This window comes from Pangasianodon hypophthalmus, chromosome 1 (assembly GCF_027358585.1).
Source record: "Pangasianodon hypophthalmus isolate fPanHyp1 chromosome 1, fPanHyp1.pri, whole genome shotgun sequence".
NCBI classification, from domain to species: Eukaryota; Metazoa; Chordata; class Actinopteri; order Siluriformes; family Pangasiidae; genus Pangasianodon; species Pangasianodon hypophthalmus.
The window spans coordinates 5,336,230-5,351,499 of NC_069710.1; the positions used below are offsets into that span (position 1 = coordinate 5,336,230).

The 15,270-nt window shown below is 39.1% G+C and overlaps 1 protein-coding gene across 1 annotated transcript in view; it reads right to left on the minus strand.

The window, feature by feature from the left end:
• The window catches only part of lama1 (laminin, alpha 1), a 42,287-nt gene extending 27,653 nt beyond the window's left edge, over positions 1–14,634 (minus strand). The window contains exons 1-9 of the mRNA XM_026914299.3: positions 14,395–14,634; positions 9,878–10,048; positions 9,543–9,655; positions 4,348–4,590; positions 3,258–3,437; positions 2,859–2,948; positions 2,049–2,166; positions 1,062–1,240; positions 322–427 (exon numbers count right to left, since the gene is read on the minus strand). Coding sequence (XP_026770100.3) covers positions 322–427; positions 1,062–1,240; positions 2,049–2,166; positions 2,859–2,948; positions 3,258–3,437; positions 4,348–4,590; positions 9,543–9,655; positions 9,878–10,048; positions 14,395–14,455 — 1,261 coding nt within the window. The 5' untranslated portion in view covers positions 14,456–14,634. The remainder of the gene's footprint in view (positions 1–321; positions 428–1,061; positions 1,241–2,048; positions 2,167–2,858; positions 2,949–3,257; positions 3,438–4,347; positions 4,591–9,542; positions 9,656–9,877; positions 10,049–14,394) is intronic.
• Between the last annotated feature and the right edge of the window lie 636 nt (positions 14,635–15,270).

Below are 15,270 nucleotides of genomic sequence, written 5' to 3' on the forward strand. Positions count from 1 at the left end.
TATAAATTATATACCTGCAACCAAGATGATTTAATGCACCAAAAATGAAATACAGCATTAACCGATGAGCCAACCTTAACTAAGCTCACTAACACGGAATATGATTTCTGAGAAAAATTAAGAATTAATTAAGAAAGACGAAAATTATTGTCATGATTAAATTACCACTGACTGTGCAAACCTAATAATATCTGCAGAAACATTTGGGCATTTCAGTACTCAGTGGTTTCGTATTTCCTTATTAGGAGCACTTTCTGCATATGTGTGTATGTGTGTTTTTCTATATGTACATATGAGTATGTGTGTGCATAAATTAGTTACCTTTTCCAGGATTTGCTTGGTTGTCATCTTTAACGCAGACATGGCTGACTGAGCCTCTCATATCACAGTTACACTCCACACAGGGCTCATCAGCATATGGAGATACCTAAGAACAAGGTATAAAGAAACATATAAGCCACTTTTAATTGTACAATTGGAAGAAAATTAAGATGTACCTTATTATTACACATACAGTACAGCTACATTAATGTGAAAATAATTTCGTCACATATCCCAGCTTATTAGGAAGCTGGAGTCAGAGTACAAAGTCAACCCTGATCCAGTGCCAGTGAAGTAGAGAGGGTTAAGGGCCTTGCTCAAGGGCCCAACGGGGCAGCTAGGCGAAACTGGGGCTTGAATTCACAAACTAGCCCAGATCCATAACCACTGATCCACCACAAGGTGACATAAGACAGTGAGTCATGTGAGTCAAAACAATGTCTACAACAAATCAATACTGCATCCCATAAAGAACCATAAAGAACTAGCACTATAACCTGAAAAAGGATATTTCTGCTGCTGCTTTTAGGTTGGATTACTACTCCTTCTTTTAAACATTAACTTGTCCTTGTTGTTAAAATGTGACCACATGCAAACTACAACCGGTCAACACAATGCACACAGACACAATGCAAATTAGATGCAATAAAACAGGCACAGAAAGAGCGGCATGGGGTTTACTGGGCCACACACAAACACACACACACAAACACACACACAGATAAACTGGGGCTCTTTACCTTGTGTGGTCTGTAGTAACCATCAGCACAAGTTTCACAGTTAACTCCTGCAGTATTCTGCGTGCAGCTGATACACACACCACCTCCCACAAACTGGCCATGCGTGTTCAAGCTCATCTTCAGATCAGCCACTGTCTGGTTGTAAGAACAGTCCTCTGCTTTGTCGTGACAGTTGCATTCTGAAGATTTATTTAGGGAGAAGAAATAAAGAGAGAAAAAAATCAGTGTCGCTTTTAAGCAGTAAGAAAGTACAGTCATGGGAAAAAGAAAGTACACCCTCCTTCAGTTGCATGTTTTTATTTATCAGGGCCTAAATAACAGCTGGGTGGTCCTTATCATCTTCTATAACCAGACAAATAACCTCAGGTGATAAGAAAAAAACACAACAGAGTTCAATATGTAGTCATTTTTTCCCAAAAAATAAAAACAAAATAAGAATCAGAATTGAAGGAAGGTGTACTTTCTTTTTCCCATGACTCTTAACAAATAAGTAAAAAAAAACAGTGATGCTTATTGTACTGAAAGTATCCATCACTTCTACAGGTTGTAATAGAAGTAATGATGTGAATAAGAATATTTAGAAAGACTGTAAACTGTGCAGATCCACTAACATTAACTGCTAATGCAATGTTACAGAAATATTTCTAATTTAGTATGTGCTCAGGCTGGGAAAACCCTTCACATGATGAAATTCTGACATTTTCTACTATATACTATTCTGAAAACTTAAACTGGCAAACTTCCTTTGAACACAGCCTAGGCAACACTAAAAAAAAAAAAAAAAGAAGAAGAATAAAAGAAATTGCACGTTGTTTTACTGAAATATATTTTGACCAAAATCCTATTTTTTTGTCATTTTAGCTGTTTGCCAAAATTCAGCCACAGCCACATCCAGTGGATTCTCCCAGCATGCCACACTTATTTCATATTTTTGTTCTCATTGTCCAAGTGGCACGAGAGTCTCCTGTGTGTGTTTCTCTGTCTTACTCTCGCATGTGTTGCCTTCAGAGATGGTCCCTGGTTGCCACAGTTCCTGGTGGTAGCCGGGACAACACTCATTACAGCTCTCCCCACAAGTGTTGTGCTCACACATACACTGCAGTTTCTGGAAGAGAGAGAGAGGGGAGAAGTTAGACACACAGCATACACACATTCACAAGACTCCAAGGCCACAAAAGAGAAGGCAGAGAAAATAAGAACCAAAAGGAAATGCTTTTGATTTACACAGACTGCCAATCAAATTCACACACAAAACACATTCCTAGACTGAAACTCAACCAGCATCCACTTAACACCATGTGTGTGTCTGAGTGTGTGTGTGTGCGCGTCTCTTAAGAACCCCACTGATGAAGCAAGGGATTATTGCTTGCTTTCTCAGCCTCCTGTTAACGTGATTTTCACTGCTAATGAGGCAACAAGATTTGTTTAACACAGACTGGATCAGATCATTTGCTCCTAACTGCAGGGATGTAAAAGCTTTAGAGAAATAAAATCTTTTATTTTATTGTAAAGGGCCTTATTATCGAAAATATTGCAAGATTTCACTAATCATAGTATAAGTCTCTAAAAAAAAAAACAATCAACAGCCATTTCTGCTGTACTCTCTATTAAGGCATGTTATACTTAAATTTTAAGCTGAACAAAATTTCAAACAATAAAATAAAACGTCATTAAAAACATTAAATTCACTGGTGCGGACAATACGCTTGGCAGCAAACAGGCAGTGATTACATTCTCCATGTAATTTCATTTGATTGACAGATTGCTGGCTGAGAACTGAAGAATGTGTTCCGTTACCTTGGTAACAGGGTCCCAGGGACAGCTCTGGGCGTGGCCATAGCAGATACACATCCCGCCCACTGAAATATCCTTAATTGAGTAGTAATACTGAAAACAAGAAAGAGGAAGACTCACTTTACAAAACACTGACTGGTTAGCCAATGAGGAAAATATGAGTTAATGCAGCTTTTAGGATTACCCCATTCTCTCCAATATTTAAAATAAAAGTCTTAATAAATTTCTATGCTTTAAGGCTCTCATACTGTCGACAAACAATGCTATTCCTATTAAGCAATATAAGTAAGCAATAAATTTCAAATAGAGTTTAAGGTTTAAGTTTAAGTTTAAGGTTTAAGTTTAAATATTTTGCCTATCACTCATAGGGTTAAATCAACTTCTATTTAAGCTGAAGCCTACCCGGCGTGTGACGATGGGGTCTACGTCTTTGGGGTCACGATAGCTCAGGGTCATGAGGTCGGCGTTGAGTGTGCGGATGCGTTGCAGACGCAGGCGGATAAATCGGGCAGAGGTGAACTCCAGCAGCTCGGGAGACAAGTCATCAGCACCCGGACGCCCATTTATCAGAGACGTGTGGATCTGGGTAGATGAAGAACCAAAGCCATATTAAACCGGAACTCTATTACTGATCTCGGGTTTGTAGGAGGCCAGAGGTATAATAACTCAACTCACAAGTAATTATTAAATAAGCCTGAAAAAGGATTCACAGAAATCATCAATGGACAGTTCTACTTCATTTTAAAATCTGAATATATATAGATATACATGCAGTATGTATACATATAAAGTTGGACTTTGATAGAAATATAGTATATACATATTACATTGTCAAAATAGTGTTTGTTTCTATAAAATGAAGTAAATGAAGACCTGAAAAAATTGCAGTATTGCTTGTTACATTGCAGTATTCAAATGTTTGTGCAACACTAACTGGAAGTGTAAAAGATAACATTCTAGTTTTTGGAGTGATGATAATGATAACAGTGTAACTAACAAGTTTACATTCCTAAACTGAATACAGACATCAATATTTATATAAGCAATGTAGCAGATTTACATCATATCACAGAAATATGCAGCATACAAGCGTAATACAGGGCTAGCTATAGGACTGTTTATTGTTCCATAGCCCAGTTGGATCCTTCAGATTGGACTATGGCCAGATTAGCTCTCACAGTGTGGACCCCCTGACCCCTGAACCTCCCCAGCATTCACAAAAGTACACATATGTACAACCATTTTTGAAAACCCTATTCAACTGACATATAGCCAGAATTTCAGAACAATGCTGTCTGAACATACATGAATTACAATGTCATAAGTGCAGAGTTTCTAGATTCAGAGTTTCTAGATTCAGAGTTTCTAGATTCAGGTCTTAGAGTCCCATGATTTTCAAATTTTTGCCATGCAGGGGGATACTAGTATTAGGATTGGTAACCATTTGCATACAGCTGTATAAACAGGAAGGAAGACTAGGTAAACTGCTCACCTCTCCATGTTCCAGAGGCACCAGTCGGGAGTAGTAGGAGGTGCAGATAACCTCATTGTCTCTCTTGTAGGTGGGAGGCCCAAGACGTGGGGTGACATTGTAACGGGTCAGACATTCTGTATCACTGATGGCATAGTACTGCCACGGGTGGTACTTGACACCATCCAAAGACCTCTCCAGAATCCAGTTCCCAGGCCGAGGAGAGTTCGCTGCCTTGATGATGACATAAGCGACCTGGAAGACCTAGAAGGACAACAAAGGCCAGTTTCAGTCACTGGATTTTAGGAATATGGTTTACTGCTCAAATACACACAGTACAAATATTAAAACGTGTGTGTGGTTATTAAAGGTGGATAATATTGGCACGTCCACCCAAATTGTTTGCAAATTTTGCTTTGTGCCTGAGTGAGCTGAGAATATTACACTTTCATGAGCTGGCACTTGGATTACGTTTGTCTACGGTCTCTGCTTCAAAGGAAAATTTTCTTTTGGATTTGCTTACTTGATTTGTGGATATGCTCATCTCTCTGCCATTTATATTCCTTTGGTAGACATGCAGCATTTCAATTCTACAGCTCTCTTTCTTTCTTTTTTCTAACTTGCAGTGTCTCTGTGTCTAATGCGGAGTATCTTATTGTCTCTTTTGTTCATTCTGCTAAACAGACAAAGGTAAATCATTTCTGTCATTCTCCCTATTCTGTCCCTTGTCCTTCTCATTCTCAGTCTACATCTCTCCAGGCTCCCATGCAGAGCAAGTTGTGACAGGCTCTTTGAAAAATAAAACTCTTTCATGAGCCCCCCCTCAAAATCCTGACAGGAAACCCAGACATACCCCAAGTTTTTACAAACCATGCATCTGCTTCTCATTCCTCTTCACAGTCTTCCCACATTGGCCTCCTTGGAAAGCCAAAACACACTAAACCCTTACAAACATATAGCAGGGATTGCATGTGTGTTTCCGCAACCCCAAGGTATGGAGGAACCCCAGCCCCTATAATGAGCCGAGGAACATCTAAAACAGTGTTCAAACTGTGCATGGATGACACAAGCTAGATACTTGATACAAAAACACAGGCTTCAAAGTTCTCAGTTCAACAACATCCTGACTGTTTCATCCTTTCCACCATTTGCCTTTTGCTTTGATACCCTGGAGGTCTTGAAGCACCATGTTGGCTTAGACCATAGCAATGTCAAGGTGATGAGACAAACAAACATGTTAACATCTTCAGCCAAGTCAATACTGGTGTGATGAGAATGAAACTCCCTGCGAAGGGAGTCATTTGTGATAGAAAGGAGGCATTTGAAAGCCACAGGGTTTCCAAAGCTCTCGTGACAAGATATATGAAGACTTACAAGCAGAAATTAAAGGAATGTGTAAAGTACTATTATAGGGTGGTGTTTTAATTTTGTTTCCAAACCAACAACCTCTGACATGTTTAATGCCTTTGATATGCATATGGTAATCATATGTTGCTTATGGATGGTTACTATGGAAAATAACATGCTGCAGATTGCAAAGTAAGTCAGATGGAGCTGCTGTGAGTCACAAAGTTTAAAAGTTTGAATCAAATCAACTTTAAAGTAAGAATATTTGACGAAACAAAATATGTAAGCATCAAAAAAATATATATAACACTACAACTCCAGTGGAAGTCAATCTTGATGAAAGGTAGTATTTTGGGTCTACAGAACTCTGAATGAGCTTTTGTTTCTGGCGTTTGTTTTGTATATTTCTCCTTGTCATCATGGCGCACTTCCCTGATACAATAAAAATGCCACTTAGCCTTGAGCACTAAAACATTTTGACTACAGCATCAGGACACTTTCAAGGGTACTCACTTCTTTTCCAAAATAAAAGCCTAAAAAAGTGTGATATACCAGAATAAAGAAGAAGAATAAGCACTAGAAGCTTCACATTTGCACTATGTTTTTATCTTATCACAGCTGTAGACACAGCATGCTGAATTCACAGACACTAAAAACCACAAAGCAAACACTTCCCTATCAGAGAAAGATGTGATTAATTACTTCACTCATCTGCTGTTGCTTGCAATAGAATTCCTCAAGCAGGGAGACAAAAACCTTGATCCAATTAACATCACCAAACCAAACAAACAGAAGACGAAGCCATTTGGGGGTCTCTTATCCTGTTTGGCCCCCCCAGGTAGCTCAAATGTGACACCGGTTCCCTGCAAAGACACAATCTCGGCTGTCCAAACATCTTTGGAGACACTGAGCCAGCTGTGTTGGTCCTCACACTAACTCTAACAGCTTGTTCCTCACATCCTCTGAAACAAGGTCGGTGTTCTTAAAGCAGTAAACATGTTACACGACTCACAGAGGTGACAACTTCACAAGCGCATAAATATCCTGAAGAAGAATGGAAGTGAATGTATGGTTGGTAAATACTGACAAAACTGAGAAACCATGAAGAATTTGGGAAATGATAATATGATGATAATAATTACACTGGAATTGCTGCCAGCACTCTACAAGGCAATCCAGCCCAAAGAAAAATGCCCAGTGCAGTACCTCATTACACTTATTATACCCTGGATGAATCTGAAATCATTCATCAGCAAGAAACAATAGCCAGAATTGATTTTAGCATCAGGTTACCAGCTGCATTTTCCTCAGGCTGACTAATTAGCCATTCACACAGCCCAGGTGCTGCTAGATTTTGTTTCTCATGCAGGTAGCATCAACTAATCCTCCGTGAATGCCCCTCAGGCCCCAGGGTCTCAGACTGGCCTCTGTGACGCTGGCCTGCTTTGTCCTGGCCTGTATTATGTCCACCCCTCTCACACTCCCTACCCCCACTTTCCACAACTCTCTCAGACAAAAGCCTGACTCATCTTTAGCCCAGACTAGGAAAGTGCTTCTGGCTAAATGGGTCTCTTTTTATGTGGCAGGACAGAGACTTTAACAAATTCTAGCGCTGGAATTACGAATCCAAAGCAAAGTTAGCACATCTGAACTTTCCACTGTGTGTGTGTGTGTATGTGTGTATGTGTGTGCGTGTGTGCACATGAGGAGACAGTCCTAGATAGATTTGCTTTACGCTTAGCATCCAATTAATGAGCAGCAGACAAAATGGTGGAGGATATATATGTGTCCTGGTTCGGATATCGCCAGTAGTGACTAATGGCATCACCAGTAGTCATCATTATTCGAATCATTGGCATTATATTATTGCTAGAAACATTACTATAATGGCTACAAATTCAGATTTAGGAGTGAATTTCACACACATACCACAATGGATTATTCCACCTCAGTTGAATGAGTAGCTCAGCATATACAGAAAAGCACTTTCCAGAGCATGTTTTATAGTAACAAGGTTAGCAATTCCAAATTTTATGAATACATGCACATAGTAATGCGCACAAGTAGTCGACTAATCAAGTGCTTGCTATGTAACCACCTTAGCAAAATACTATCCAAAATTCAAAATGTCTAAATAAACAAATATGAGTCAAAAAACAATAATGTCTGTGACAGTAATCAATACTTATGTGTATTTCTGCTTGTTTTTTGAGTAGTCACCTACAAATTTATTCCATGTTCAACTTGGGCCAATGCTCTGATCAAATCAGCTATAACCATTAAATGTTTATTCTTCTTCAGTAACCACTTTACACTGGTCAAGGTCATGGTAGATCCAGAGCCTACCCCAGGAACACTAGGCACTAGGTGGGAATACACCCTGGATGGGATGCGAATCCATTGCAGAGCACCAAGCACACACAGTCACACGTATATGCGTAGCCAATCCAGCTACCAGCATGTTTTTGTAAGATGGGAGGAAACAAGAGAACTTGAAGGAAACTTGATCTGAGGATCAAACTGTAGATCCAGCAATGCTACCCCTGTGCCACGGTGCCACCCATCATTGAACATTTATCAATAAATTAATGTTGTTCCGTAGACTGTTATTCAAAAAAGACCACAGTGTGTTTAAAGTGGTCCTTGGTGTTTCATGTTTAGGTTTCTCCTTACCTGCTCCATTTATTTCACTAATGAATTTAACAAAACTCCTATATAGACAACAGTTTCTAAACGAGGCATTCCTGGTAGTAAACAGGTCTACTAAACAAATACTCATGCTAATGAAGCACTGAAGTTCTCAACAGATGCTGAGAACACAGTATGCTAGACAAAAACTTGAAACTGACGCTTTTAATCCAAAGCAAGTTGATTGCTATAGAGGTCCAATATGGCTAAGAACCTGACTTGAAAGAGCACTGGTGGTATCAATCCCTTTTGGCTTACAGTCTCATTTTCTGACTACAGTGCTACCACTGTAGAGTAGAATCACTACAACTAGTCATTTTCTCCAACTAACTCACCGCAGTACCTACTTGTGTGAAGCACACAAACAACCTGTATATACTGCAGTACATGCATGCTGACACAGCATTATCACCATACAGTTAAACATATAATCTCTGAGAACCTCATGCAATGATGATGTAACTGCATCAGCAGAGCATCCGTCTTGAACTGAAAGCTGGAAGCAAGATATCAGAAAACAATTTTAACAGCTAAGACTAGACCCAACAGCACTCGCTGAGTTTACAGGACATTCTGAAATGATATTGTTTTTGGCAAACTTACACCTGGCTTTGAACCAAACAGAGGTTTTGAATACTGTAACAGATCAAATATTCAATTACGCAAGGACGTGATACAGCTGGTAGTGTCAAGTATACTCTGTCTGACTGACTGTGAGACATTTAAGGTGAGGATAATTTAGACTTGTCTGTGTGGGCTGAGGACTTGGATCCAGTACATGGCTGTAAATCTGCAGGGCTTCAGTAGCAGGTGTGCTAATGGCTGTAAGGTGAGCTAGGAGACCTGGCACAGCTGATGAAAGTCTGGTCGTTTAACTGAGGAGGAGGAGAAGAGGGAGGAGGAAATACAGTGCATTTCCTGTTCTGGGGTCTGATTTCAACAAAAGCCCTCTGGGCTCCTGCTGCTGCTGACAGACTGTTAGAGCAGGGGAGGACTTGCCCACACAGAATGATACAACACCCATGATGTGAAAAGTGTGAAAAGGCTAGAAAGGCTTTGGTTGATCTACACTTGAGGTGAAATATTAATCACATATGACAACATTGATTTTTATTGTCCTCAAACAAACGTTATTCTGAAGATGCTGCATTTCATATGTCGTGTTGTGACTGTAGTCCTACCTGTCGTAGATCCAGCGTGATGGTGACCCAGTGGAACTGACGGCCATTCTTGATGCTGGGACTCTGCCACCACAGATTGGTGCCATCAATAGCGTAGGTGATGGGATGTCGTTCTGTTGGGGCACGGGATTAATCAAATCATGGCGTTTTATTGTGATTTTAGCCTTAAACACACAGCCCTATGTCCAATGATGTACTGAATGATTGGGAAGAACCAAATGGACATCCTGTGACTCAGAAACTCTAATAGTAAAGCATTGATGACAGTAAAGTATAAATCAGATTAGCTTAAGCCTGGTTTGAAGGAATAAATATCCTGAATCAGAGTGACTAACCTTTGGGGTTCGTGCTGTTAGCATCACATGTCCTGCACTGGGGGTTTCGGATGCGTCTGCCAGGAACATGCTCCACTAGCTTACAGTACATCTCAGGAACAGGGTCCCCACATGTGGCATTGGTGGTGATTTCAGCATTGCTGGCCAAGTTCAGAATCGCAGGAAAGAGACCTAGGGGGAAAAAAAAAGCACACTTACTATACAGCCATGCCATAAGATAAAACATTATTACTAGCAAATCAATGTGACAATTCTTCACTGCAATACCAGTTTACATTCATGTTCTGAGAGAATCATGATTTTGAACAATGACAATGAGAACATCAGATCTAATGTTCGAGTAACATTTAGTTACTTCTCTCAAGTCAGTCTTAAGTGGAAACAGTTTTCTCCCAGCTTCAGTCTGCACCCACCTTCAACTTCCCAATTTTCTCCTCTCCCCCTCCTCCCTCTCTCTGCAAGCACTGTCTTTGAAGAGTGACCCCCCTGCACCAGCCCACGCGTTTGCACATAGCCCCTGATGGCCCAAATTACTATGTCTTGGACAATTAACAATGGCAGCCATCTATTCGTGTGAGCTCGGCCTTTTTAATGTCTGGAGATGAACCCCCAACCCCTTTTTTAGCCCTGACCACTCATTACTGCGAGCAGAGACAACAGGCTTAAATATGAGGGAACTCACATTCAGGTCCTGCTTCTGGCCAGCAAGTCATGTGTTTTTAAGTTTGGATTTTAGAGCATGCTGGACACATTACAACATAAGAAAAGCAAATACCATAGAGTTTAATAGATTCTCAAGTGCAGTAGAGCAATTCCAATGTGACATTTTAGTATATTGTCATGCAGACAAACATTTAAAAGATATTTAAGTATACATAACACACACACCACACAAATATATGTACATATTCAATTCAATTCAATTTTATTTGTATAGCGCTTTTAACAATGAACATTGTCTCAAAGCAGTTTTACAGAACATAAGAAACAAAAAAACCATGCAAACAGAAACAAAAACATGCAAACAGTCCTAGATGTGAGACAAAACTATCCCTAGTGAGTAAGCCTGAGGCGACTGTGGCAAGGAAAAACTCCCTTAGTTGATATGAGGAAGAAACCTTGAGAGGAACCAGACTGAAAAGAGAACCCATCCTATGAACAATGTGTGATATGAACAATGAACATATGTATATATAAGTGTATATATATATATATATATATATATATATATATATATATATATATATATATATATATGTGTGTGTGTGTGTGTGTGTGTGTGTGTGCAAAATGCAACTTTTTAAAAATATTGGTTGTATAGGTATATACATTACTAAGGTAAATCCAGTGTTATAAATATGACATTTTGCATTATGTAATGCAACATGTGTCATGTCTGAAATAGTCCTTCTGTGACTATAAAATTTAATTCAATTCAATTTTATTTGTACAGCGCTTTTAACAAAGGACAATGTCACAAAGCAGCATTACAGAAATCAATACATTCAGAATATAAATTTTAAATGTATGAATTTATCCCTAATGAGCAAGCCAGAGGCATGGTCACGTGATCACATGGTCAGAAGAGTAACCGTTGTATGCCTAGCCTTTCTGATGACAAGAAAATACATGTCTCCCGACCCTTCTCTCAAACCAGTACAGTATTTTCTAGTTTTCTGCTTTAAAAGAAGTTTACCAATCCAACCTTAAAAAGTTAAATATATACCTAGGTGGGATTTTTCCCCTGTGCTCACACAGATTTTTCCATGGTAAGGTTGACCTTTATATAGCAACTGCTGGAGTCCTTTTCCTTTAAAAAAAAAAAAACAAAAATCCTTGGCTCACACCTGACCTTTAGTTAGCGATCTATAGAAATCTATCTGTTGCTTACTAAGCAACAAGACTGGACTCTGAATGCAGGAGTACTTCTGGGCTGCCCTGGTTTGCATTTCACAGACTGACCACTGGCTTTCTTTTCAAACTAAATATGCTGCAATGTCAGTGGAAATTTAGTTATCTATTTATCTTCATTAGCGTATGAGTATTTTATCATGGTTGCACTGATCGGAATATCCTGGGCTTACATTAATAACAAGTGTTTCCATGTTTATTGCCTCCAGTAACAGTACTAATACTAAAAGCTTACACTTATCACATTTAAGCATCAAAATGGACCATAATAGCTTGAAATTACAGACACTTCCTTAACCCTGCAGACTACCAGGAGCAGATTTATATTCCTTACTCTTGTGACTAGACTTTCTCTCTAGTTACTGAGTAATTCATAGTAGTTACTGAATAATATGCTCTAAGATAATAACTAAATAATAAGCAGTGACGTCAAGGGGTTACGTCTAAAGAAATGAAAAAGAGTCCCACCAAATTACCTTCAATCTAGTATAATTAATTTAATTGAGGTTCTTCCGTGAACATTTTTGAGAACCCCATCACATTGCAGTTTACTGATCAAGTAACAATAACTACCACAAATTCCCTTTCCCCAAGCTGTACTAGTACCATTTGTTAAATCTCATCAGCACCTCTGATTCTAACACATTTCAGCTGACCAGCAATTTACAGTTTATCTAACACCTGGTCTGGCAGGATCCCCTACCCACACATTACCACCATTAACCTAGACCTCATGTTGAGCTGAAGGAGCAGGACAAGTGAGGCTGTGTTTGCTTTTTTTATGAGAGGGGATACACGAGAGCACACCATCATGCCTCTTTTATGAGAACTGCAAGCTATTGGTCACCCTGACTGAGGAAAGCTCTGTGGTCTGTACAAGCGAGCGTTCTTCTGTGAGAAAATGAGGGTCAGGCGTCAGTGTTCAGCAATGTTTGGACAACAGCATCCCCATGATTGACTGCACCAGACCAAAGCGGCTCCCAAAGGTTAACTCATCCCAGTGGCCCGGATTAAAACGCCTAATTCTATTGTGTTTTCGCTCATCTCTGGAATGTCCGTTGTCTGCAAACATAAAGGAGCTTTCAACAGCTCAATACTTGATAGGATCTGGGTTCCTTAGATAAAACTGCAAGTTAGTCAAAAGCCAGAGACAACGTAGCACATCTAATCAGTGCGTCTTAAGCTAAATTAAACTCTTGAGATAACTAGAAGTATTGAGGACCTTACTTACAAATGTGATATAATCAGTAGAAGGTGGTGTGAAAACTGTAAAACAGTAGTGTTAAAACACAGGCCAAGATTGAAACCCAATGGACATTAGAGGTATATAATGCTAGATATCAATCATCCTTACTGTGAACATAACTTATTGACACAGACTAGTCGTAAAAACCTCACGGGATTACAATAAGTATTCTAAATACAGCGATAATGAGGCTGGATTACTATATGGAGAGTATTCCCACTGCTTTTAATGGCTTTGGGATAAAACCTGGAATATTTAGACTATGCACTCTTGGGAATAGTATGAGGGTTTAGTAGCTCTAGAGTGTAGCTTTAAAGTTCTGTCTATAATAGAAAGATTGACTTCAAAGAACTGAGCATTTACCAGACACATTCACTGATTACTGGTACTCCCTCTCTCCCTCTATCCTTCTCTTTATCAGAGAAAACTTCATTTGAAATCCTTTACAGTGCGGCTAAATTCAATCGTATGTTAACTTCGTCAACTAGTGAGAAATCGCATCAGTGATAGTGAAAGGTGATAGATACAACTTGAGGATGTTAACATGTGCTAATTAAATGCTGAGTCTCAAGGATGTTAGTTAAGACCATACAATTCATGTTGAGATCATCGGAATGCACACCACAGTTTAACGGTTACTGCACTGCTGAGACAAATTAAAATAAATAACAGAAAAGTACAAACACTTTGTTTTTTTTGTTTTTTAGGGGCTAAACCCATAAAGGGTGAGTGTGCACAGTTAGTATGGTACTCCTGTTTCATATGAAACAGTGTTTTTCAGTAACAAAGCCTACACTGAATTTATTCATTGCATGAAATCAGCATAACAAAAGTGTTTCAGGGATCACATGGTAATTTGGCCTTGTGTCTTTGAGATGTGACCTCTGCATGTTGAGTTTTAAGAGCCTCAGCCATTGTAACTGTTCTGGAATTTTTTTTTCTCATTCAATGTCAATGAAATGAAGAGCTTCATTAAAAAAAAAAGAAGATATTTTTAGAGCTTTATTGAGGCACTAAATTATTGTTTTGTGAATGCAAAAAGATTATGATGAGGAAAACTGTGACTACATAAAATACTTTTTTTCCTGACCATAATCTTGTGTGTAAAGTTTTGCCTTATATATATATATATATACATATATATATATATATATATATATATATATATATATATATACAGTATGCAGATCTATGTTATGTTATGTTATATTATGTGATGTTATATAATTCCCTTCAAAAATGCACTCCTTCATCTCACTTATTAACTCATGACATGCACGGTATGTTTATGTATTTATACTGTTCTATACAAACAGAGAAAAATGCAGAAGCCCAAACTGAAGGATTAGTTCCAGCTCACCTCTTTGCTGGCAGTTGACTGAGGATGCACACAGGAGCACGAGCGCCAGGACGAGCCTCATCTCTCCCCACACATGCACACCCGGATTACTGATTATTTCCCTGATTATTTCCACTATAAGAGTTTAAACCTTTCACATTCAGTCTCTGCTTCTGAGTACTCACTGCTTCTCTCTCTCTCTCTCTCTCTCTCTCTGTCTCTCTCTCTCTCTCTCTCTCTCTCATTCAACTCCAACTTTTGTCTCTCAACTCTTCATTCTGTCCCGCTACAAAATACCCGGGTGGAATGTACCAAACTGTATGAAGGAGACCCCCCCCCACCCCTTACCCCCCCCACACCCGTGAGAAAATGGACTACTCCAGTCAAGAGCTTCTAGCTCAGGCAGTGGCGCGCGCACCTCATAGTGCACGAGCGCCAAATCCGAAACCCCAGCTTTGCATTAGATAGCTAACTAGATACTTTCTTGATCACGAGGGACACTGCAGCATAGCAGTAGTGGTAAAAAGAATGAATAAATAAATAAAAAAAAATAAATAAATAACATAAATGCAATAATTATAAAGTAAAGCTAAAAATAAACATAATAATCTAGTCCAAATCTATTAAGGAGGACTTTATCCCTGTAAAAGAAATATGTAAAAATTTGTAAACAAACTCTGTTTACACTCTGTGCACGAGAGTGTAAAGGTTCCAGTTAAAATGTGCCATGAGGTAGTAATACTACTACTTCTACTACAACTACTGCTACTACTACTACTACAACTACTACTCCTACTGCTGCTGCTACTTCTACTCCAACTACTGCTACTGAAACTCCTACTACAACTACTACTGCTGCTGCTACTACTACAACTTCTGCTGCTGCAACTCCTACTC